This window comes from Mirounga leonina, unplaced genomic scaffold (assembly GCF_011800145.1).
Source record: "Mirounga leonina isolate KUSES-001 unplaced genomic scaffold, KU_Mleo_1.0 Mir_418, whole genome shotgun sequence".
In the NCBI taxonomy this organism is placed as follows: Eukaryota; Metazoa; Chordata; class Mammalia; order Carnivora; family Phocidae; genus Mirounga; species Mirounga leonina.
In genome coordinates this window covers 6,527,156-6,553,490 of record NW_023270739.1, presented here as the reverse complement: position 1 = coordinate 6,553,490, position 26,335 = coordinate 6,527,156, and the positions used below count along the sequence as shown (strand labels likewise).

The window sequence follows — 26,335 nt, the reverse complement described above, 5'->3', positions numbered from 1 at the left end:
GCTCAGGTCATGATCCCGGCGTCCTGGGATCAAGCCCCGCGTCGGGCTCCCTGCTCAGTGGAGAGTCTGCTTCTCCCTCTCTCTCTGCCTACTTGTGCTCTCTATCTCTCTGTCAAATAAATAAATAAAATCTTAAAAAAAAAAAAAAGGAAAAATTCCAATGGTATTTTTCACAGAAGTAGAGAAAACCATCTTAAAATTTGTGTGGGTCCACAAAAGACCCTGAAAGCCAAAGCAATTTTGAAAATAAGCAAAGCTTATTGAGAGTAGACCTTAAGTCTTCTCACCATAACAACAAAATGGTAATTATGTGTGAAGGATGTGCTAACTAACCTTATTATGGTTAACATTCCCCAATATGTACATGCATCGAATTATCACTTTGTGCATCTTAGACTTACACAATGTTATATGTCAATTATAACAATATAGCTGGGAGGAAATTTTTCCCTAACTGATTAGAATGCTCACTGGGCCTAGACTATCTGTAAAACCATATGGCCTTGGCTGAACACCTGCTTTCCTGGAATTTTGGTATATGATAGACAGAGGTGTCTACGTGACCGGCCCCCAATATAAACCTTGGGTGCTGTGTCTCTAGTAGGCTTCCCCAGGCAGAAACATCACACGTGTTGCTACATCTTTGCTGCAGAGGGATGAGAGTGCTCTGCCCAAGTCCTCATGGAAGGGAGAGAGCAGAAGGAAGCCTGCACATGAGTTCCTCCAGACTCTGTCTTTTCCCCTCAGAGTATTCCCTGGCTGGGTATCCTCACTACACTGCTGTAATCTTAGCCGTAAATATAACTACATGCTGAGACTGTGAGTTCTCCCAGCAAATATCCTAATGCAGGATGAACTTGGAGACCCCCAAGACAGTAGGAAATGTAAAGAAGTGCTTACTTAGCACAGTACTTAGTACACAGGAACCTCTCAATAGGTAGTAGATGTTAATAACCTTAGAAAATAGCTAGGTCGAGAAGAGGGGAGTAGGGAACAGGAGTGAAAAGTAGTTAAAAGCAAACATCAGCCTGGCACAGTGTGTGGCAAGGACAAGGGGACAAGGGGACCACGGTTAGGCCACATGGGGTCACTGGGGAGTAGAAGGGTGGAATCATCCAACCAGCATCTGCTTTTGGGCTCCTGAGCCTCTAGGTCCATCAGTCCACAGCACATGGCCAACTAACCTCTGCTGAAACCTGCTTCCTGCAGATCACTGGACACAAAGAGGGGGCGAGGAATGTCTCAGAACTGTTTTTGTTTTTGTTTTTGTTTTGTGGAAGCAGGGTAATCAGTACTCCTGGAGGCTCTAACCGCACACCTTCCGTTCTTTGATGTCAGCAAGAAAAAAGGACAAATGCCTCAGTGAAGGATGTGATGGCAAACCACACACCTAGGCTCAGGCAGAAAAGTGTTTCCAGAATCTCTTTCCCCAGGATGAAGCAGCCCCCTCTTACCTGAAATCCACAGGCTCATCGTGTTACAGATGCTCGATTTGAATTCGTGCGTGTTGAACCAGGATTGCGGGAAGCAGCAACAGAAGCTGGTGTACACAGCTTTACTCAGCAGCGTTGGCAACTTCTGGGGGTGGGGGGGAGGGGAGGAGCAGAGCTCAGGCAACATTCTGGACATCTCCACACCCAGAAAAGAGCTCCTGACTGCAGAAAGGATCTGTGATAAAACTCTGCCTGATATCGCACTGCCTTCCATTCATGGGGAGGCGCAATTTCCATCTGCTGCTGGCCCACATCTTGGTGGACTCCTTACCCTGAGAACCACACCTCAAACCTCATGAGATGCTTGACCACCAACCTCCCTCCCCCACCCCCCGCCCCCAGCTCCTCTGCTCGTGGTCGGTGGCTCAGCCCCTTCTGCCACCCAGCCAAAGAATAGCCCAGAGGACAAGATACATTTGACCTGCCCATCTTGCTACCTCCCAGAGATAACAGGAAGTACTACTACTGTTATTTTTTTCCCTATGCATAGGTGGTACTGTTGTTCCTTCTTAACTATGGTTGATCGCAAATTATACATTTATATCCGGCCTTATTCATTTAACAATATAGTAGTTGTATAATATAATAAACAATATAATAAACAACAAAAGTCCTCAGGTTGTTATCAACTCTTGGGAATTTTTTTTCCCCAAGAATGACCTTCATAATATTGGGCTGAGTAGGCATACCAAAATTTCCTTCTACATCCCCCATCAATGGATGTTGTCTCGTTTCTAAGACTTTACATTACAAATTATGTGGAATAATTACTTTTATTTGTTAACCTAACTCTGGGGCGCCTGGGTGGCTCAGTTGGTTAAGCGACTGCCTTTGGCTCAGGTCATGATCCTGGAGTCCCGGGATCAAGTCCCGCATCGGGCTCCCTGCTTGGCAGGGAGTCTGCTTCTCCCTCTGACCCTCCTCCCTCTCATGCTCTCTCTATCTCATTCTCTCTCTCAAATAAATAAATAAAATCTTAAAAAAAAAATATGTTAACCTAACTCTGTGGCACATAGCAGGCAGTCAAAAATTTGTGTAAAGCATGAGGGAAAGCAGCTTTTCCTGAGTATTCGATTATGACCTCCAGAAGATGGAATCATGATAGTAATTATAGTGGCTATGATGCGCTGGGGGCTTCTCAGGTGCTGGGGATATGTCAGGTGCCTTACAAACATCATCTCATTTAATCCTTAGGACAACTCAGTGAGCGAGGCAGTATTATCCCCATTTTATGGATGATGAAACTGAGGCACGGAAAATCTAATTGACTTGGTAGGCGGACACTTAACTATTGTAAGCACCTGGTAGCAAAAATGTATCAAGTCACTTCTCAGACTGTCAGAGTGCCATTTCCCTAGATCCTTCACAACCCCGGGAATCACTCTTTTTAATCCATGCAATCTAGCAGGTAAAAAGGGGTACCAAATGATTATTGTTTTAATTGGTACGTTTGACTGTTGTTAAGGGTGAACTTTTTTTCCCCATCTGTAGTTCTTCCCTGGTGAATTTCTGGTTTATGTACTTTGTCAATTGGTCCATGGGTTGTTGCATTTTTTTCTTATTGATTTATATAAGTTTTTTTTTTTTTAAGTTTGTATTTACTTAAGTAATCTCCACACCCAACGTGGGGCTCGAACTCACATCCCCGATATCAAGAGTCGAATGCGCCACTGACTGAGCCAGCCAGGCGCACCAATTTGTAAGAGTTCTTTACATTGTGTGATCTATGTGCCACGTGATTTCTGCGGTTTCTCCTTTGCCTTTTAAATCTGACTGTGGTAATTTAAATAATTTATGTAGTTAAATCGGTCTTTGTGAATATATATATATTCATACTTTTAAAATTACATGCTTATTTAAATACCAAAGAAATATATAAAATAGAAAAGGAAGTCTCTTATAATCTCATTCCCCAGAGATAACCATTGCTAAGAGTTTGGTACGTATTTTTCCAGATTTTTTTTTTCTATTCATAGGCACACATATATACATACACATACACATTTTTAAACACAGAGTTCTATAAATTGCTCTGCTTTTCACTTAAAATATACCATATACAGATCTACTTTATTTATTGTAACTGCTGCATTACAAGTCAGTGTATGGATATAGCACAACTTACTACTTACTGCCTCACAGAAAGAATGTTAAGGGCATTCTATTGGCATTTGAAGTGAAGAGATACCTAGTGTGATTTTTTTTCCTCCAAATGGTGCTTGATGCTCACTTTTAAGAGCGCCTCTTCATAGTGGGACTTGGATTCATTCAACAAGAGAAAGGCGTAGTTTTGGGCTATCCGGTCAAACAGCTTATTCTGGATCTCCCTGTTGGGCTACCAGGAATAAAAGTGCAGAAGGAGTTACTAGAGCCCCTGGTTTTAACGGGCAACGGCTGAGATGCTGAAATAGCTACTTCTCTCGTGTTTAGGAATATTATTCTTGAGATGTTTAACCTCATGTTATTTATGAAATAGTACACTAATTTTTAGATTTATAAAATAGATTTATGCGTAGAGCAGACTGTTGAAGCAAGCGCCCAAACTCTGGGCAGGGAGGTCCTGACTCTGCTCCCGGCCTTGTGGTTGACCAGCCACGTGACAGGGACCAGTTCCTGACACTCCGGGGCTACAAAACATTGTGCAGTGGCTGAAGCACAGGATGTATGGGCCAGGCGGGGGAGGGAGGAGGCAGATGGGGCTCCAGTGGGGGGGTCCACAGAATCAGAGAGGCTTCCAGCCCACATTAAAGAGGTTAGGGTTTGTTCCACAGAAAAATAACTTGAGCAAGGGAGAGAAGTGATCAGATTTGCATTTACCTGGTACCTCTCATGAAAGATCCACCAGAAGCTATCCAGCCATATGGCTCTTGGAGAAGGAGAAGAGAGAAACTTCTCTAATTCTCTATCTGAACAGAAAGACTTGAAGAGAAAAAAAAAATTCACATTATTATTGCTGTTGTTTTTGAAAAACAAAAACAAAAACATTTTTCACCTGGAGCCACAGGCCGATTCATAATCCTCTCCGTCCAAGACCCTCCTTTCCTCCTACGTTCCACAGCTTGTTACTATTACTAATCACACCATCTTCCTGCCAGTCACCTTTGGATTAACAGACTTTGGCGTCAGCTTAAAAACAACACTTACCCTTTATTTTTATTTATTTTCTTTTTAAGATTTTATTTATTTGTGAGAGAATGAGAGACAGAGAGCATGAGAGGGAGGAGGGGCAGAGGGAGAAGCAGACTCCCTGCTGAGCAGGGAGCCCGATGTGGGACTCAATCCCGGGACTCCAGGATCATGACCCGAGCCAAAGGCAGTTGCTCAACCAACTGAGCCACCCAGGCACCCCCAACACTTACCCTTTAAAGAGAGTGCAGGGGCACCTGGGTGGCTCAGTCGTTAAGCGTCTGCCTTCGGCTCAGGTCATGATCCCAGGGTCCTGGGATCAAGCCCCGCATCAGGCTCCCTGCTCCGCGGGAGGCCTGCTTCTCCCTCTCCCACTCCCCCTGCTTGCGTTCCCTCTCTCACTGTGTCTCTGTCAAATAAATAAATAAAATCTTAAAAAATAAAATAAAATAGAGTGCAGACTATTTGCCTTTCCAGCTGTTTTTACATGCTCTCATTTAACCACTATGATAATCTCCATTTTACAGATGAGGATACTGAGGGCCAAAGAGCTGAAGTCACTTGCTCAAAGTAATACAGCCAGGAAGTGGCAGAGCTAGGATTGAAACCTCTAACTCCAGGCCCCTGCCCCAAGCTCTCACCTACTTCAATCAGCAGCGATCAGCAAATACAGATACTATACAAATGCAAATCACTGGACCAAGAGATTCTGCTGGGTTCCTAGTAAGCCTAAAATTAGAATAGAATTATCAGTGAACTCAGAGGGGCAGAAAATTCAGACTTCATTGTGATGCAACATGGTCTTGAACCTTATTCTGATTCCAAAGCTACTGTCTTAATAATATAATAATATGTTAAGCGGCTGCTTTCAGCTTAGGTATGATACCAGGGTCCTGGGATGGAGCCCCATACCAGGCTCCCTGCTCAGCTGGGAGCCTGCTTCTCCCTCTCCTCCCTGCTTGTGCTGTCTCTGTCTCTCTCTCAAATAAGATCTTTAAAAAATATATATATGATGAGGGAACAGAAGGCAAGCTGAGGACAAAGCAGAAGCTGACACCTCACTCCCCCATGGGATATTTGTGACATTCCTCAGGCACTCCTGGCTGCCTTAAAGCTAAGGAAAGGAAAAACAACTTACAGAGATCACAATCCTACAAGACTTGAGCCTCACTCAGTTTACAAATGACTTAGCAATCTACAAGAACAAAGCATTTCTATCAATGACCTAGCTTCCAGAAGGAAATGTAGATACAATTAAATGCCCTTATACCTGCAACCCACTGAGGGCAAAATGTAATGTTCCTCCGGGAAGTTCCCAACTATCTTAATGTTAATGCCTTAACTTGACAATGGCAAGGCCTCCTGTATCTTGTAGGTCCTCTTTAACATATGAAAATCCTTTTGAAAACCTCCCTTTTCCTTACCTCTCCTAACTCCTGAGTATATATAATCAGCTACCCCTCACAACCCTGTGCAGCAGCTCTTTCTGCCCACAGGTCCTGTCCCCATGCTTTAATAAACCACCAAGGAACTGGTGAAGAAACTATCAAGAATTCCTTCTTGGTCTTTGGTTCCAGACCTTACCTCACTGATATCCCAAAACCACATCATTCATATATATATATACATATATATATATATGAATGAATATATATATTCATATATTTGTTGAATGCTTACCATGTGTTGGGCATTGGGCTATGCGCATTCCCTCCTTATCTCACTTCATTTTCCACAATCTATGTGGTAGATACCACAGGTATCCCCGGTTTATAGAAGAGGGATTTTGGATTGAAAGGTTAAGATTCTTGCCTAAGCTCACATGGCCCGGGAGGCTCTGAAGCAGGCAGCCTGACCCCAGAAACACCACACAGGCTGCCCCTTAGCATTATGAAGAGCAAAGAGATCCCACTCCTGCCCCCCTCCTGGATGCAAAGGGAGAGACCCCTGGTCTCCCTTCGGGCCCACGGAAACAGAGGGCATGGTGCATTGATAAGCAAGCCTCCCTCATTAGCAGGGAGCTCTCTGAGCCCTGCTCTTTGCTTTGTCTTTTTCACCATTCCTCCTGTTCCTTAGAGAAAAAGTAGAGTTGGAGCAGTTAAAGAGCACCGACTCTGGTACCAGACTGCCTGGATTCAAATCCAGCTCTTACACTTAAAAGCTGTGTGACCTTGAGCAACGTTCTTGAGCCTGTATATGCTCAGTTTCCCCATCCAGATGAGATAGGGAAACTGAGACTCCATAGAAAATCTGCTTTTTGCTCCTTTTCCTGCTTCTATTCTTGCTAGGACGTGCACTGCCCACTTTACACAAGCCTCATAACACAAACAGTGTCCTCCTTGCAAAGGACAAGGAGTTGATGATTTCTCTAGAGCAGACGACATCTAAGGAAGGACCAGGTAAGAATGACTGGACGTGCCATTATATGCGTGTTCCAGACCACTGGAATTCCCGGCTCCAAGGAATAACATCTGGGCCTTTGTCATTGTTCAAACCAGTTCCTGGCTGCCTGCAAGGACACATACACCAGACCACCACCTTCAACAAAAACCCCAGACCCTCAACATAGACAAGACTCATACCCCCTTTCCTTTCTGAGTCTCCCAGGCACTCTGTCTCCACCTGCACTCTCTTAATACCTTCAACAAACTCTGCTTTCACTTCCTGCTGGCTTGGGTTTGATTTCTAGCCTGTGAGCAGCCAGGGCCCCTCTTGGCTGGACCCGTGGGACCCCCTCTGGGTCCTGGGAGGCAGCCTGCCGACATCACAGGGAATGGAGAGTGATAGTCCCCACCTCAAGGACTGATAAGATGATTCAATGAGCAAGTGACACATACAAAGTGCTTGGAACAGTGCCAGGCCCGGAAACACTCGCTAAGGGCGTGCTAGTTCTTATTTATTTATTTACTCATACTCCTGTTTCTTTTTTTTTTTTTTTAAGATTTTATTTATTTATTTGACAGAGAGAGAGAGACAGCAAGAGAGGGAACACAAGCAGGGGGAGTGGGAGAGGGAGAAGCAGGCTTCCCGCTGAGCAGGGAGCCTGATGTGGGGCTTGATCCCCGGACCCTGGGATCATGACCCAAGCCGAAGACAGATGCTTAATGACTGAGCCACCCAGGCGCCCCTCCTGTTTCCTTTCAAAAAGGATTTCATTTCAGCCCTTCAACAGTTATTTACTGAACACCTACTAGGTGCTTGGATGGTGATGGGAGAGTCCTTGCCCTGGAGATGTTCCCAGGTGAGCAGACATTTATAATCTAGTGTGATGGGGGCCCTGAGAGAAGGAATCCAGGGGGATAAGGAGCCCAGCAGGGCAGCTAACCTGTGCTTGGGGTACCGGGAGAGGCTCTGAGAGTAAGAATGACTGCTGAAGAAGGGAGAGCTGAGAGCTGCACAAACAGGAGAAAGCATGTGCTGAGTTGGGAAACAACAGGACACATTTGGGGAACTTCAAGGGGTTTCTGTGCCGTGGAAGGCGCTGGGTGTGGGCGCTGGGAGGCCAGGCAGGAGTCAGGCTATGAGGCACCTGGGGGCTGGGACCAAGGGTTTGTTCTGCCACCGGACAGGGGGCAGGGGGACAGCCAGCACTGAAGAATTTTCAACAGGGCATGACCACCATGAAGCTGTTGTTCTAGAAAGATCCCTGGAGGCCACACAGAAGGTGCATCAGAGGGGATTGAGATGGTAAGGTCGACGGCATGCTGAGCAGTAGGTGCAGTGATCCAGACGGGAAAGTGTGGGGCCTGAACTTGGCAGTGGCAGTGGGAAGGAGGAGGAGATACAGTAAAGATAGTAGCTGAGTCTCAGTGACGGATCGGATGCAGGGGCGCAGGCCAGGGAGGAGACTGGCTAATGCTCGGGCGGAAGGCTGTGGTTTTCAAGACAAGAGGAGAAGCAGGTCTGATGAGTCTGAGAAGTCAGAGCCAGCAGGGCCGGTGGTGGAGGAATATGGGAGTCGGGAGCACAGCTCAGAATATGGGAGTTGGGAGCACGGTGGGGAGCCTTGTGTGGGGAGAAGAGGACTCCTGCCCACCCTCCGCTGTCCCCATGAGTCTGTGCAGAGGGAGAAGACAGAGCAGAGGCAGGGGTCCTAAAGAACGTGGGCTTGGAAGACCCAAGCGTGCTGCTTGAGTAGATGGAGAAGCTACCACAGAAACCAAGGAAGGACAGAACTTCTGAGTGCAGGGAGTCGTCCTCTGGGTCAGTTCCACAGAGAGGTCGTCTAAAGTAATGACAGAACACACCCTTTGGACTTGGCCCTGTGAGAGCGAAGGGTGGACGGACTCGGGCCACGTCAGGGACAGGAACGGGGCAGGCTGCAGCAGCACTGAAAGAGGGCGGCAGTGAGAAGCGAGGGCAGCAAGCGTGGGCAGCTCTTCGCATCCCAGGTGAGGCTCAGTGCCAGGCTGGCGCCCATCACTGAACAAGGGAGCCAGGCCTTTGATCCTCATGGAGCTCATCGTCTAGCGATGGCCTCCAGAGTCTCTGAAGCAGAGGCAACTTGGGCTGCCAAGAGAGGGGGAGAAGTGACGGAGGAGAGGGTGTGAGGAGGCAGGGAAGGGCTTGTGATGGCCCTGAGCAGGATGGAAGAGGGTCCTTTTAAAGGTACGACACAGGGGCGCCCGGCTGGCTCAGTCGGTGGAGCGTGAGACTCTTGGTCTCGGGGTTGTGAGTTGGAGCCCCCGTGGTGGGTGTATTGGGTGAAGGAAGGGAGATTCCTTCAATAAATAAAACTTTAAAGAAACAATAAGATAAAATCTTTAAAAAAATAAAATAAAAATAACTGTAAGACACAAATTGCCTTGAGTTTCCTGGGAGCTAAAGAAAAGCATTAGTTAGAAGCATTAGTTATAAGACGAAAAGCATGCCAGGAGATGCACAGGTTTTCTGGGGGATTAAGGAGAACATTCCCCATGGGCCCTCCAAAATGGGACATTAAATAACAGTGGTCACTGTCCTTGGGGCTAGCCACCTTGCAGATGGAACATGAGTGCGTGTGGTTGTACCAGGGGGCAGGAAGGTCACGCAGGGACAGCAGATCCATGAAACATACAATCTATTTGTTCTCAAGTCTTTCTTCTATTTATTTCTTTATTTTAAAAGTTTGTTATTTATTTAAGTAATCTCTACGCCTCTTGTGGGATTTGAACTCACGACCCCAAGATCAAGACTCGCATGCTCTTCTGACTGAGCCAGCCGGGCGCCCCTTTCTTCTTTTTAAAGTACAGAAAAGGGAGGAAGAAAGAGCTATAGCCTTATCACTCAGCGAACATTGGTAATATCTATGTATGGTTTCATCCCCAGATTTTCCCGTGTGTGTACTTATGGAACATCATATTGTAGAGTTTTATATACTGATATTTTTCATTTAACATCACAGCATAGCAAAATACACTTTTTATAAACACTCGTTTCAATGGCTAAGTAGTCCATGATATATGTACCCAAAATGACTGAGCTGGCCTTCTATTAATCATCCTTAAACTATTTCTAAAAATGCTGATAATAGACACTACCATTTTTTGGGAACTCATGACTTACTAAGCACTGTGCCAAGTGCTTTTCATTTTTTAAAAGGATTTATTTATTTATTTTAGAGAGAGGGTGTGTGTGTGCGCTTGTGAGCGGGGTGGGGGGTGAGGCATGCAGAGGGACAAGCAGACTCACGCTGAGCGTGGAGCCCGACAAGGGGCTCCATCCCGGGACCCAGAGATCAAGACCTGAGCCGAAACCAAGAGTCGGAAGATTAATCGACTGAGCCACCCCGGCGCCCACTAAGCGCTTTTTATACCCTTAAATAAGATCCTTATGGTATTTAATTTTACAATGACACCTCTAGGCAGAGACTGCTCCAATCCGTATTTTATAGAAGAAACTAGAGCCCAGAGAGCTACTTTCCAGGTCCTTGCTATCATACATGACCATGCAAGGAACATCTTTTTACATTGTCTGGGGCAAATGTGATGCTCTGAGTGCCGGCCACTCCTCCACCTCCACGCTGGCTGAGGACAGCAGGGGATCAGGTACCGGACCCCAGAGCCACCACTGCCTGGTCAAAGGCAGCTGTCCACTTGCTGACTGCAGCCCACGCTGGACCCAGGCACTGGAACTCCAGCAAACACCATCACCATGCTGGGCAGTGACTGGCCTGAACAGATCATCACTCTTAGGAAGTCTGAATGCCAGACACCGAGGAAGGAGACAGATGGGACTGACTTAGAGGCAGCGCTGGAGAGAAGGCAGCAGGGAGAACAGGTGAAGAAGAGAGGAGGGGGTGAAGGAAGGGCGGGGAGAGAACAGGAGGGAGGGAGAGGGACAGAGGGACAGAGGGAGGGAGAGGAGGAGGAGAGAGAGATGGGGGAGTGAGGGGTTTGAAGCACCAGTGGGAAGCGCAGGTAGTTAAGACTAAGAAGCTGGGTCCCGGGAACAGTGGGGTGACTAGTTAGGAGCCAAGGGGACACACCAGTTAGTGAACAATCGTGAAGGGCACTGAGGCACAGCTGTAGGGCTACAGATACCATTTCCTGGGCTTCCTCCCCTCCCCACACCTCCTTACACTCTTCCCCACCCCGAGTGGACAGTGCTGTCTCACACCTGTTCTGGGCCTCCGAATGCCCCCACCCTGCTTCCTAAGGAACCCAGTGCACTGCGCTCCAAGTGGTAATTCACCCCAAGGGGTACCAAGGGGTGTGGGAGGAAAATTCTAATTAATGTCTGATTTATGTACTTTCTTCTTTTTTATAAAGATTTTATTTATTTATTTGACACACAGAGAGATAGAGAACACAAGCATGGGGGAGCAGCAGGCAGAGGGAGAGGGAGAAGCAGGCTCCCCGCTGAGCAGGGAGCCCGATGCGGGGCTCGATCCCAGGACCCCGGGATCATGACCTGAGCCGAAGGCAGATGCTTACCCGACTGAGCCACCCAGGCGCCCCTAATTAATGTCTAATTTAAAAAAAAACAAGAAATTAAGATTACTAACATACAACGTAGCTATTGACAACAGAGCATGTATATCATATATAAAGAAACATACATCCTCAGGGCGCATGCTCAAAATTTCTTGCTGCTAGGATACCTGATCAAGACAGTCTGGAAACCAGTCCTCTGGGAGGAAGAATCTAGGTTTCGGAGGTAACGTGTGGGCTTGGGTTCTAATCTCGGTTCAGTCACTTGCAAACTGTGTGGCCTTGGGTGACGTACGTAGTGACGCGGACTCTGTTTCTTGGGGTATAAAACAGGGACAGTGCGTGTGCCTGCCACAGGGGTTGCTATAAAGCTGGGCCCACAGCGGGCCTCACGGAGCTGGGCGTACCAGTGAACTGCCCACTGTCTTTCCTTACCTTGCCACTAAGGGGGTTTCTCTCAGCCCGGACCACGTTGCCCACCATGTCACAGAAGTTCACCCCGTTTGGAAGCCTGTTTGGTGCAAGGCTGCTAGACGGTGTGTACTGGTAGAGCTCCACCAGCAGATCTTTATGGGCTATTTTCTGAAACAAAAGCAGAGTATGGAAATGAGGTCCGTCATTTGACAGTTTAAAACGAATACTAGGATATCTTCCCTTTTCCGTCACGAAGACAATATAACCATCTTCGAAAACATCGAAGAAAAAAAATGGGGGTGCATTCATGACCCCAGCACCTCTTCCCAAATTCCTGTTTGTGTTATTTCTATCCTCCCTTTTAGGCTCTGAGCACCTGTATACAAATATGTGTAACTTCACTCACTTTACAAAACATAAACACTAAACACACACACACACACTCTTTAGGCCCTGCTTTCTCCACTTTAGATTTTCCACATTGCTACACTGTCTTCAAATTTATCGCTTCGGATAATAGAGCCTGTTAAGGAGATGTGCTATCGTTTAATTAACTACTCACTGATGACCTCCAAATAATATTACCACTATTAATGATTTGGAGCATATAGTTTCTTCCTTTTTAGGCTTATTTATTTAGAAATAATTTCAGAAAGAGGCAATATAATAACTATCAAAAATGTGAAAATACAGAAAATTGGAAAGAGGAAACCGATCACCATCACCCAAGGCACGTACTGGAAAGGTTCTGAGGGACTGAGCGACTTTCTAACAGGGCTATGGCCTTGGCATCGGCAGAACTCCCTGATGAACTGCTCTGACCCTGACTCAGACAACCTGGGCCCGAGGTCAGCGCCACCACTGACTAGCTGGGCCACCTTGGGCAGGGCATTCACATCTGCTCAGCCCCCATCAGAGGTAGTCTGGCACTTCTGACCCACTCTCGAGCATCGGGCTTTCTCTGCTGCGTGGAAATTTCCTAGGCTGAGAAGTGAAAACGTAACAATAACAGATGGTTTTGTGTGCTCTGGCATTTAAAGGTTTGAATATATATGACCTGGGTAGTTGAAAGAGCCAGCTTGGGAGAATCTTCACTGGGGTGGCTTCGAGGTGGGGCCAGATTGCTGCTGCAGAGGCAGAAGCCAGCCCGGCCATGGGCGGCTGGCGGGGGCTCTGCCCATCAGCCAGGTGCACGATGCTGGACAGGCCATTGACCTACTCCTGACTGTCAGCTTCCTGCGGCATCCAAGTGAAGGACATAAGTGCACCATGGTGTGAACGGGTCTCTTGGAGCGGGGCAGCACCAGGGCTCACATGAGCCCACTCTGAACTTACTGTTTCTAAGAGGAATCACCTTTGAACGCTCTACAAATAAACAGACAAATGACCTCTGGAACACCCCTCATTCTACCCTTTTGAGGGTGGTATGAGAAATTCCTGCGTTATTAAGATACCTTAAGATCCTCTAAAAAGGGGCACCCTGAGGTTTTCCTGCACCATCACCAGGCAGGTGCCAAGCGTGCCCTCCCCAGGACTAAAATATAATTTCGTGCCCAGCAGAAACCAGTCAGAAAGAGACCCAGCAATAGATCCCTTACCCTTTTAAAAATGAAAGATCTGACATTCCTGGATTCTGAGCCTCTGCAAGTATACTCTGATTTGCTTTGACTCTTGTCTGCAGAAGAATGGAAGAGAAACAGGATGTGAGTAACCGTGGGGTCTGTCCCCTGTTGTGCGGTAATGATAGCTGTGATTTTTCACTGGGCCTGAGCTGCCAGATGCCGGCCACACTGGTAGGCTCACCGGACCCCACCTGCGCTGCTGACTCACTAAGATTCCCCTCCTGATGGGTTAGACTCCTTGCCCCAGGAGGAGCAGACAGAGCATGGGCTGTGAAGGCAGGCTGGGACCCAAATCCAGGACCCACTGCAGACAAGCTGTTCCTTCATCTGTAAACTGGGTTCAGTGGCACGTAGCCCACAGGTGGGGACATTAGGAAGATTTAACAAGGGAGTCCGAGTAAGAGCTGTGGAGCAGTGCGCCACATAGCAGGCCGTCCCTAAGTGTGCTGTCCTTTCCTCCTAACTTGCCCAATGCTAGCAACTCAGACGTGAGGCTCCTTCAGAGGAGGACAAAAACATCCCCAGCTGAAACGCTGGATTCCTGCTTAATTGCATTTGAGAAACTAACGAAAGCTGAACCCCACAAAAACACCAGCAAGGCTATGAGAAAGGATTTTTGCCTCTGTCTCCTGGGCCGTCGTGACTTTTCTCTCTCAAAGCCTTCTTCTCCAACTCGAATCTCTCAATTGCCTTCAAAAACCAAAAAGAAAAGGGGCATTAAGGATTCATTAGATCTTGGAGGGGAATGGGGGTCAGAGACCAGGCCATTTCTCCTGTTGGTGTGCAAAAGGCCTGGAGAAAAGTCGGTGGCACATCTTGCTGTCTTCCCTGTAGGTGCTAGGGCCTCAGTGATCGTTGGTGTCACTGACCTCACCCCCGCAGTGTCACCACCAATACACTCCCCCACCCCTGCCCTCTCTCACACTGCCCCTCCTCCTGGCTATGCCCCCTCTTATCTACACCTCTGAGGGGTACAGGATTTGGAATGGGGTTCCAATCAAGCTCCGCAGGTTAAAAGCTATTGTTCAGACTCTCTGTAGGGGGGCAATGATACCTACCTTCTCGGGTCCTTGTAAGGATCAGATATAAAGTGTTGAATGCATCTTAAAACTCTAGCACAGAGGCTACTATGAGCTGCTCAATAAAGGGTAATTATTATTATTATTAATCACCATACCCTTGACTTCTCAAGAGATTTCTCTTGATCTGACTCCCCCCCACCCCTAATCCCTTCTTGAGGAAAGACAAGGAAAAAAAAAAAGAATGTCAGTGACCCAACAAGTTATACTGATTGTCAACCATAAGCCCAGCACTGTTCTTGGATAATAAAGTTAATGAAGAATTAGGACTCTGTGCTCTTGCCGTTAGGAATTTACAATCTATTTGGACAGTCACATCAGCATACATGGGCCAATTAAGTCCCAAACTGCTGCGTTTGGGATTCGAACAAATGAGAGTAGTGTAAGTTGGAGCAGTCACAGAGGACTGCCTAGAAGAGGTGGGACATGAGTGTTGGGGGACATGATGAGGCATCTGTTTCACTTGATACACTGTGAAATGCCCCTCCAGCTTCCCATCGCCGTACCCGAAATCGGCATGTGTGCGGGTGTATGTAGATGGGGAAAGGGGTCACATTGGTAAGGCTGTCAACGCTGTTACTCCAAAAAAAGTAGTTCAAGAGAAAGCATGATGAATGAATTGGATGGATATACACCAATGTAGCAAACAGCAATGTCTCTGAGCCTTATCAGGATGCCACCGTGGCCAATATTGTGTGGGCCTTGGAAGGATGGACAAGATTTGCACACAGAGCAGGCAGGATAGATGAACACTGGAAGAAAAGCAAGTTTTAGGGGGAAATGAGGAGACCAGCATGGGGCTGTTTGCGTTTGCGATGACAGTAATACCTACAAGTGGGAAGTCAACTCCCAAACTTGGCTGATGACCAGCATGGCTGGGAAATTATTCAGACAGACCAGTTCATTAGAGAAGCTCATTCCTGACATCTGCCTTGGGTCATGAACTGTTTATTTACCAAGGCTCCTGAATAGTTCTCTATTTAAATTTTAAAAACAAGTAAGTGTTTTACAAGGTACAAAATCAAATAGTAGAGTCAAAAGTCTCCCGCCTAACCCCCCTGGCCCCCCAACACCCTTAGTTCTTGCATAGCCTTCCAGAGAAATCCTGTTCAAATGAGAGCGCACAAAACACATAGTCCTGTGTGATGCTCTTTTCACTTTTAGTTTTTGTTTGTTTTTTTAAAGATTTTATTTATTCATTTGAGACACGGAGATACAGAGACAGAGAGCATGAGCAGGGAGAGAGGCAGAGGGAGAGGGAGAAGCAGGCTCCTTGCTGAGCCAGGAGCCCGATGTGGGGCTCGATCAGGACCCTGGGATTATGACCTGAGCCAAAGGCAGACGCTTAACCGACTGAGCCACCCAGGCGCCCCACTTTTAGTCTTTTTTTTTTTTTAATTTTATTTATTTGAGAGAATGAGAGAGAGAGAGAGGGAGCATGAGTAGGGCGGAGGGCAGAGGAAGAGGGAGAAGCAGACTCCCCGGCTGAGCAGGGAGCCCAACGCAGGACTTGATCCCAGGACCCCAAGATCATGACCCGAGCTAAAGGCAGATGCTTAACCAACTGAGCCACCCAGGCACCCGTCACTTTTAGTTTTTAAAAACCTCCCAGGGGAGTCTGATGATCAGTTAGGTCTCAGTGTCATTGCTCCAGGTAGCTGGGAATATGAGGCTGAAGTACAGGAGAGAAGCTAGAATTTGCAACCATTATCATTCATTCCACAAATATTTCCTGAGCACCTGCTAAAGGCCAACGCCATGCCCATGTCAAGGATGCAGTGGTGAGCAGTGACTGCCATCCCTGCCTTCCAAGGGCTCGAGGATTAGTGGGGAGAAGCCAGTGATTATGAGGTGATGGGTGCTGCCGTGGGGAGGGACAGGATGCCAGACGTGTGCCCAGGAGGAGCACCTACGCTAGTCCTGGGGTGGAGGATGCGGGGAAGGCCTCTCCAGAGTAATGAGCTACAGGCAGAGAGCAGAAGGGAGGAAGGCTGGAAAGGAGAGCTAAGCAAGGTTCATGGCCAGAGATGAGGGAAACCCACACTTAGGGCATGGAAGAGGGAACAGAAATAGGACATGGTCATGTGGGATGCAGGGAGGAGGATCTGGGGCTTACTCATTTATTAGTATGCATCTATAAAGCACTTACGCACCAGGCTCCGTGCTAGATGCCGGCCGGCAGGGCAGCATGGAGGCTGGAGAAACCAGTCTGGCCAAGGTGCTGACTCAGGAGAAGTGGTCACGCCTGGTGAATAGAGGGCAGGGTGAACTGTAGCCAACAGAGGTTGGGCAGGGTAGCCTGGGATGGGCTCCGGGGGCAGAAGGCAGACCTGACAGAGCTGACCAGCTACCTGGGCAGAGAACAGGAAGGACAGGCAAGGGGTCCCTTCCTCCAGGTCATAGGAGGACCCAAGGTTGCTCGGGCCAGTCCCTTCCTGGTTCTGACTAGCAACAGAGAGCACCTGAGGAGATATGCCAAGGCTGGGCAATCTTGAAAAGCCACCAGATCCTGCTTCTGGGAGCAAAATATTCTCTTTCCTGCTTTTTAAAATTATCATTAAAAAAACCCCCAAAAACACAGAATTGACATACAAATACATTTCTGTTGTAAAATACCCAAACACTACAGAAGTATTTAGAGTAAAAAACGGTTTTACTTGCCTTCCATCCCACCCCCCTTTCCAGAACTGACCCCATTGACTGTGTGTATCCTTCCAGACTTTTCTCCTACACGTTTGTACATATAGAATGTCCCTCCTGTGAGCCAGGCACTCTTCTCTGCCCTGATTTAAGGGTCTTTGTGAGTTTTAACTCCTCTAGTTCTTGCAACAGCCCCGTGAGGGAGATACTTTATGACTGTTATCCTCATTTTCTAGAAAAGAGATTCACAAAGGTTAAATAATTTGCCTAATGTCACAAGGCGAGAAAACAACAGAGCAGGAATTTAAAGCTGGACAACCTCACTCTGGATCCTGTGCCTCTAGGGCTCTGCTCTCTCCCACAGATACGTCACAGGTTGCTTAATGTCCATGCAATCACGCAGATACGCGCACACGCACACAAAAGGTTGCTTAATGTCCATGCAATCCCTCCAAATAGCGTGTGTGTGTGTGTTTTGCCTTTAGTCACAATTCAATTGCTGGGGGAGGGCGACTGAAACTAGTGGTCTCATTGCTGCAGGAGTAAACAACAGCTTAACCTCTGTGAAAGACAATTTGACTATTTACCAAAATCTGAAATTTCAATTCTAGGACTCTCCCTGCAGAAATACTTGCAAATGAACCCCAAGATACATATACAGAAATATTCACACGTTCACTCTGATGAAAATACCACGCAAATATTTAGCAAAATGGAATAGTTGAATTAATTATGCCACATCCCACGTATAGAATATCATGCAGCCACAAAAAGAATGGGGCAGGTCAACAGTACTGACTTTGAAGAATCTCCAAGAGATATTTATGCTAAAAGTAACTAAAAGTAAATGAATAAGAAAAAAAAAACCAAAGCAGGTTAAAAAACAGTATTTATGGTATGACCCTACTCACATTAAAAAAAGAAAACAATAACCCTAAATATATGTGTTCTACATTTTTAAATGTATAAAAAAACTTCTGGAAGGATACATACCAAACAATTAATTATGGTCACCTCTAAGGAGGAAAATAGGGCTGGGAGTGAAATAACTTTCACAGTTTACTTATATACTCGTAGATGGTTTGAGTTATTTATTTATCTATTTATTTGTTCAAAAAGTATTTATTTTTGGGGGGTGCCTGGGTGGCTCAGTCGTTAAGCGTCTGCCTTCGGCTCAGGTCATGATCCCAGGGTCCTGGGATCGAGCCCCGCATCGGGCTCCCTGCTCAGCGGGAAGCCTGCTTCTCCCTCTCCCACTCCCCCTGCTTGTGTTCCCTCTCTCGCTGTATCTCTCTGTGTCAAATAAATAAATAAAAAATCTTTAAAAATAAATAAAAATTATTTTTTATTTTTTAGAGAAAGAGAGTGTGTGAGCAGGGGGTAGGGGTGCAGGAAGAGGGAGAGAGAGAGAATCCCAAACAGACTCCACGCTGAGAGCCAAGCTTAATGTGGGGCTCGATCACACGACCCTGAGATCATGACCTGGACCTTGGACATTCAACCAAGTGAGCCATCCAGGAGCCCCAGTTTGAGTATTTTAGAATAAACATACATCCCTTGCCATTTAAATTAAAACAAAACAAAAAGATGGACTCAAGAGATGAACTGACCCCTAAAGTCAGCGCTAGAAAAGTTGGGGGAGAGGGTGAAGCTGAAACCTGTGGAGACAATCACCAGCTCAGAGCCCCGGGGACAGAGGGACTTGGTGGAAAGCAAGCTGCCAAGGGGGGTGGGGTTAGGAGCTTTAATCGGAGTGAACTGGCAGAAAATATTTGCAAAAGACACATCTGGTAAAGGGCTGTTCCCCAAAATATGCAAACAATTCTTAAAACCCACCCATAAGAAAACAAACAACTCAATCAAAAAATGGGGCAAAGACTTGCACCCCCACCTAAGAAGATTGACAGATGGTAAGCAGGCATATGAAAAGATGTTCAATAGCACATGTCATTAGAGAATTGCAAATTCAAACAACAAGGAGATATCGCTATATACTGATTAGAATGGTGAAGATCCAGCCTGCTGACAACACCAAATGCTGGTGAGGATGGGGAGCAACAGGAGCTCTTATTTGTGGCTGCTGGGAATGCAAAGTGGTGCAGCCACTTTGGGAGACAGTTTGGTGCTTTCCTACAAAACTCAACATACTCTTACCAGATGGTCCGGGAATCGCGCTCCTCATTATTTACCCAAATGAACTGAAAATATATGTCCACACAAAACCCTGCACATAGATGTTCACAGCAGCCTTGGGTGTAATTGCCAAAACTTGGAAGCAAACAAGAGGTGAACAGGTAAATAAACTGTGGTGCATCCAGAGAAAGGAATATTATTCAGTGCCAAAAAGAAATGAGCTATCAAGCCATGAAAAGATATGGCGGAACCTTAAATGCCTATTACTAAGTGAAAGAAGCCAGAGTACTGTAGGGTTCTAACTCTAGGTCATTCTGAAAAGGTAAAACTATGGAAAGAGCAGAAAGTTCAGGTGTGGTGAGGAGTCGGCGGGGGTGAAGAGGAGGAGCACAGAGGATTTTTAGGGCAGTGAGACTCTTCTGTACGATACTACAAAGGTGAATATATGTCATTACACATTTCTCCCCACAGAATGTACAGCACCAAGAGAGAACCCTAATGTAAATGACAACTTTGGGGTGATAATGATGTGTCCATGCAGGTTCATCAATTGTAATAAATGTACCACTGTGGTGATGGGGATCTTGCCCATGTGTTGGGACAGGGGTATATGGGAACTCTGTACTTTCAGCTCAATTTTGCTGTGGACCTAAAACTCCTCCAAAAAAATTAAGTTTGCTAAGTAATAAAATATCTTTGAGATCTCTATTGTGCAAATGTGCTTTCAAATAAATGGGGGAGCCCCCAGAGCCCTTCCTGCCGGGAAGCCTCGTCTCAGCACCCATAACTCACCAGGCTGTTGGCCAACAGGCTGGGACTCAGATCGAGCTCAGCAATCCTTTGGTTCACCCGGTGTATGGAGCCAATAAGGCAGCCTGGGAGGGGGGTCTGCTAAGGAAACACTCTGGGTACTGATCACACAGGCATGGGGCAGGCTAGCCTAGCTCACTCTCTTTCTGAGCTGTCTCTCTACTTAACTATTTTCTTTACAAACATTCACACTTCTTTTAGCGTTTTAAAGGAGTTGCTTTATGAATTCTAGATGAAAATTAACCATATCCTAGACACCTTAGAAAATATAAAAGGAATCATCCATTAGGCTACCACACTAACAACTTCTGTTAGGATTTGGGGAGATTTCCTTCCAGTATTTTTTATATACATACCTTTTTACATAATTATCGTCTCAGTGAATGCCTACTTTAGGACTCTGACTTCTCTTCCACTCGTTACTATGATCATTTTCCATAAAGCTAAATAATCCTAATAATATTTTATATATTTATATTTTTTTAAAGACTGTATTTATTTATTTGACAGAGAGACACACGAGAGAGGGAACACAAGCAGGGGGAGTAGGAGAGGGAGAAGCAGGCCTCCCGCCCAGCAGGGAGCCCAATGCGGGGCTTGATCCCAGGACCCTGGGATCATGACCTGAGCCAAAGGCAGACACTTAACTACTGAGCCACCCAGGTGCCCCAATCCTTGTAATATTTTAAATGGCATTATGAATCCATTTGGAGAATGCACCTTAACGCACTTAATTGTTCATGGCTATTGAATATTTAAGTTGTTCATAATTTCTTACAATTAAAAATAATGCCGTGATGCACATAGAGAGCTGTTTCTGTATTTTGGATTATTCCTTCAAGGGAGATTTTCAGGTGAGGGATGACTGGGTCAGAGGGTATCTTGACCTTGTTTATCACTGTTGAAATCTCTGCTCGGCTCAAGGGCCCCTCTTGTTACCCTCTCTGTGCTTGCGTTTCTTTCTGTCTTGGCCTCAATTGGTCTAGGATATATCTTCTATAGAAGCCCCATAATCCTATCACTCCTCACTGCCTCCACATAAAGCAGGGTTCACTCTTATTTCCATTACCCTCAAGGGTTCTTACAGATGGAGGATACTTGACAAATGAAGATGCCAAGGAGGGACATGACAAATCACAGGAAGTGAAATGGGTTAGTTAGGTTGAGATGAGTGAGGGATTAAGAAGAAAGAGGGGACATTAGAAAAAGGCCTGGGAAAGTGAGTCCCTGAAGCAGACCCTGATGGGATCGCTTGTGCTCATCTCGAGAGGGGTCCCTGAGAGGTGCAGAAGGGGAGGGGATGTAGAGGGACACATGCAGCAGCAGAACTCGAAGGTCAATGAGCTCTTGATGAGATGAGACGACCTGGGGTTATTTATAACCCGAGAGGGTTATTTGCCGGATGAGCTCTAAGGTCCTCCAGAGATGGGCTTCTGAGGGTCCCTGGCAGAGAGTGCAGAGTCAGAAGTGAGATGTGGATCAATGAAAGCAGGGCTAGAGAAGTCAGATGCTGGAAGAGCCTGGGGCGGGGGCGGGGGCGGGGTGGGGGGATGCCAGAAAGGGCAAACTCGGAGCCCAAGCAGAAGGTGGGGCAGGTGATGAGGCGAGGTCAACTGGAGTGAGAACACCAACAACAAAGTTGGGTCTTCAGCTCACCTATCTGGGGGCAGAGGGCTACACCGGGACTTCTTAGTTGCTATCTATAATTCTTTGGAAGACAGAAGAGAAAGAATGAGACGATGGAAAAAAAAAAAAGAGCTTTTTTTTTCATCTTCTTCCCCATTCTTTCAACAAATGTTTCCCTGTACTTCTTCCTCTGGGGCCCTGATTATCCTAGAAAAATAAACTCAGATCAAACAATCCGTCACAGTCTCACAGGTTCTTTTAGAGGATAGGTAGGGCTTAACGAACTGAAAAAACTTAATGAGCACAGAAGGAAAGGAGCTGATCGTGCGAGTCACAGACGCAGGCGCTGGTTACCCCTCTGTGGCAGGTGCATTTGGCCTGGATTGTAGACGGCACCAAAGAAGGATACAGGGTGGGTTGTCCTCCAGACTCTTCCTCAGGGCATTTTTCACCGCATCCCGTGTCCCGAGGGAGACGGTCAGGTGCTCATCCACGGGCACCACTGGCAAGGCAGTGACATTGATGACATCCATGTTCCTGAAATAAGCCATTGTCCAGTTTCTTGTAAAAGGACAAAACAGTAAGTTTCCACTTAAGAGCCTCCCATTTCCTACTCCAATCTTGTTCTCTGTTCCACCAGCCTCCTGGAAATCACAGATAACATAGAACGTCTTAGAAAACACAACCACGGGGTGCCTGGGTGGCTCAGTCGTTAAGCGTCTGCCTTCGGCTCAGGTCCTGATCCCAGGGTTCTGGGGTCGAGCCCTGCATCGGGCTCCCTGCTCAGCGGGGAGCCTGCTTCTCCCTCTCCCACTCCCCCTGCTTGTGTTCCTTCTCTCGCTGTGTCTCTGTCAAATAAATAAATAAAATCTTTAAAAAAAAAAAAAAGAAAAGAAAAGAAAACACAACCACGTTCACCTGGTAAAGCGGGGCTGATGGCAAGGCACCTGCTGCGTGCCCCATGGGGAACGGAGGCCATCGTCTGACAAGCCCTTCTGAGGGATTTCAGACATATACACTTTTCCTTTCCTGTTGATGCTCCCCCTGCCCCGCCCTGTTTCCCATGAAAATTGTTCTAGTTTTTAAAATAAGGAGACGAGAGTGATGAAAAGGCCAGGGCTCCAGGCCGCCCAGCAAACCAGTTTCCAAGTTAGAAAGGAAACCAAATCCCCATCTCTCTGAGACTCATCTGCCAAGTCAGAGATCTGGATTAGATTCCTAACACCCTTTTTCAGCTCTCAGATGCTAGGACTCTGCGACTCTGGGTCTATCTCCTCAGCATGAGGCTCCTTATCTACCTGAGGCTTCCTGCTCCCTCCCAGAAAACTGGCCTCCTTACTCCTCTTCCTCCTGGCTTCGGAACACTCTGGCTGGACTGCTCTCCATGGGTCCTTGCTTATTGGCCAGGAGTTCATACTACCATCTGTGGCTCTTCCATGGATGGAGCCCGGGGGCACAGGCCTGGTTCTAATGAAGTAAGACTCAGATCGGCCCTCAATAAGCTCATATGTAATGGAAGGAGAGGGAAAAGGTAGTTTAGTGGGAAAATTACTCCAGGAGCTCACCACATTGTCTTTTCCTCTCCTTGTGCTCGTGCTTTCTGCTCTGGCTCTTCTCCCCGGCCATACATCCTGTAGGCCTGCCCGCCTGAACTTCCTCCTGGTCCTTGCTCTGCTATGCTCTCTGTGCCTCTATGCCTTTTCACATGCTGTTCCCTCTATTCCACGCTCATCCCACGTGATATATCTTTTGGGGAAAACCTTCTTTTATAAACAGTTTTTTTGTTTTTAAGTAGGTACCACGTCTAGCATGGAACCCAACCCAGGGCTTGAACTCGGGCCCCTGAGATCAAGACCTGAGCTGAGATCAAGAGTCAGATGCTTAACCAACTGAGCCACCCGGACACCCCTCTTTTGGAAAACCTTTTTTTTTTTTTAATATTTTATTTATTTATTTGACAGAGAAGAGACAGAGAGAGAGGGAACACAAGCAGAGGGAGTGGGAGAGGGAGAAGCATGCTTCCCGCAGAGCAGGGAGCCCGATGCGGGGCTCGTATCCGGGACTCCGGGATCATGACCTGAGCCGAAGGCAGACGCTTAACCGACTGAGCCACCCAGGCGCCCCTGGAAAACCTTCTTGAATTACTCCAGGCCGTTAGTTACTGCCCCTTCCCTGGGAAGTTCGGGATTCTGCTTTCATCTCTCCCATTACTGCACTTATAATTCTGAACTGGAATTATTTGCTTCCACATCTTTCTCCATTAGGCAAGTTAATTCGCAGGGATTAGGTACACTCACTAATATTTGATTCCATCTTAGACTCACTCACCATACTTCTTTCTAGTCCGAAGAAGCTTGGGGCTGTCCCAAGTCAGCTGGATTGCAGGAAAGGCTGTCCCAGGCCCAGGTCAGTACTATTTCCTCCTTCTAGCTCCTAGCCTTTCGCTATGTAGGCAAGGGGGAGAGGGTAAGGAGGAGGCAGGTGCATTGCAGGGCTTCTCACTTTCCTCTCACCCACTCCCCAGCATGACTATGGCATGTTCTCTGAGAAGCAGGCTTACGGCGACTCTGTCAAGAAGCCTCTTTTTCTTTTTTTTTAAAGATTTTTATTTATTTATTTGACAGAGAGAGACATAGAGAGAGAGGGAACACAAGCAGAGGGATCGAGAGAAGGAGAAGCAGGCTTCCCGCCGAGCAGGGAGCCCGAGGACCCTGGGACCATGACCTGAGCCGAAGGCAGACGCTTAATGACTGAGCCACCCAGGCGCCCCTGTCAAGAAGCCTCTTGCTTTAGCTTAACATTCTTACTCATGCCGAATGGAAGAATTGGCTATTATTATGGTTCTTAAAAGAAATGTTTAAAATACACACTCTGTTCTCTTTGGAATTTTTCATCATACCCTTTTAGGTATTCTCTGAAACATGATAAGCCTTTACCGTCACTCCTCGGGGAGGGAAAAAGGATGGGGGACAAAACGAACTTCACTGACTATCTACCCTGTGGGCCTCACTGTGCTGTGTTGGGGGCAGACAAGTGGAAGAATAACAAACATTCCGCCCTCGTGTTGCACATATTCTGACACCTGGGATTTGAATGTCCCCTGTTTAAAGTTAACACGTCAAACAATTTTAATGTTTAAATAAGTTAAAACGATGCTGATTTTGGAATCAGACTTTTGTTCAGTTTAAACTTCAGCCACTCAATGACGATTTACTGAGTGCCCAACACAAGCCAGCAGTGTGCTCTTACTGGGGACAGGGTGGTGAGCTAAGCCAGACTTGATCCCTTCCTTAATGGAGCTTATGTCTACCAGGGGAGACATGCAATAATCAAATGACTATATAAATAATTGTGAATTATAACTACAACCAGTGCTTTGAAGGGAAGGATGCAGTACTGTGAGATAAGCTGATATTAGGTATGGATCTAGTCAAGGTTTGAAGGAAGAGCAGGAGTTAACTAGATAAAGGGGGACGGGGGAAATACCATCCAAGAAGAGGGGAGCGAGTGTAGACAGGTCGGAAAAGGCTAGATCTGTGTGTCACAGTAGCCACTAACCACATGTGAAATTGAGCCCTTGGAATCTGGTTAGTGTGCCTGAAGAACTGAAATTTTAATTTTAATTAATTTAAACTTAAAAACTGAAGCAGTTGATTATTTCGAAATCATTATATGTTAACACTGATTATATGTTGAAGTGATAATATTTGGGACATATGAGTTAAATAAAAGGCTCAAATTAATATAACCTTATTTTTTTTTAATCTTTAAAATATGGCTACTAGAAAATTCTAAATGACACATGTGGCCCCTGTATGTTTCCATTGGATGGTGCTGGGTTAGACCGTGCAGTTTGGTTCTAGGACATAGAATTCTCCCCTTTTCAATGCACTGAGGTGTAGTTGGAAGAAAATTGCACTTGCAGCCAGAGACCCATGGGATCAGGCTCTCATTGGATGGACGACCTGGTGCACTCACTAGGCACCCAATAAACATCCCTTGAATGGCTCTGAGTTTCTTATTTTTTCAAATGGAACCAATAATACACAGTCAGGACTTCAGGAGATCTGGCGTTGATCCTAGAGTAGTTCCCTGCCCTTGCTCACTGTGCCACTTGAAGTGGTCCCTGGGCCTCAGTTTCTCCTGCTTGTAAAAGCCGATCAGTGTCGGGACGTGGGGCGGTGGCAGTGTGCGGAAGAGGGCAGGGAGGGTCGTCGTCTGTCTGTACGTCTTACCTGAAGACACAGGCGGAATCTGACGAACTTGGGGCCGTCTCCGCCACGGGTCCTTCAGCGGACCCCGCGAAGTCCTGGATGGGACATCCGACACCTGTTGCCCCCACATGCACCAGGAAGGGGTGCCCTTTGCTTTGTGGTCGGGGAGGAGGAAGAAGAGGAGGAGGGGCGTCGGGGAGAGGCCCATTTTGCTACTGTGAGTCCTGGCGTTCTCAAGGCAACGCCAGGCGCTGTCACCACTTCCAC

At 46.8% G+C, this 26,335-nt stretch overlaps 1 protein-coding gene across 1 annotated transcript in view; it reads right to left on the bottom strand.

Moving 5' to 3' along the window:
- FAM227A (family with sequence similarity 227 member A) overlaps positions 1-22,500 on the bottom strand; it is a 66,509-nt gene extending 44,009 nt beyond the window's left edge. Inside the window, exons 1-8 of the mRNA XM_034987239.1 lie at positions 22,264-22,500; positions 20,211-20,293; positions 14,187-14,256; positions 13,543-13,619; positions 11,966-12,112; positions 4,311-4,412; positions 3,724-3,828; positions 1,455-1,578 (exon numbers count right to left, since the gene is read on the bottom strand). Coding sequence (XP_034843130.1) covers positions 1,455-1,578; positions 3,724-3,828; positions 4,311-4,412; positions 11,966-12,112; positions 13,543-13,619; positions 14,187-14,256; positions 20,211-20,293; positions 22,264-22,405 — 850 coding nt within the window. The 5' untranslated portion in view covers positions 22,406-22,500. The remainder of the gene's footprint in view (positions 1-1,454; positions 1,579-3,723; positions 3,829-4,310; positions 4,413-11,965; positions 12,113-13,542; positions 13,620-14,186; positions 14,257-20,210; positions 20,294-22,263) is intronic.
- Positions 22,501-26,335: the final 3,835 nt, after the last annotated feature.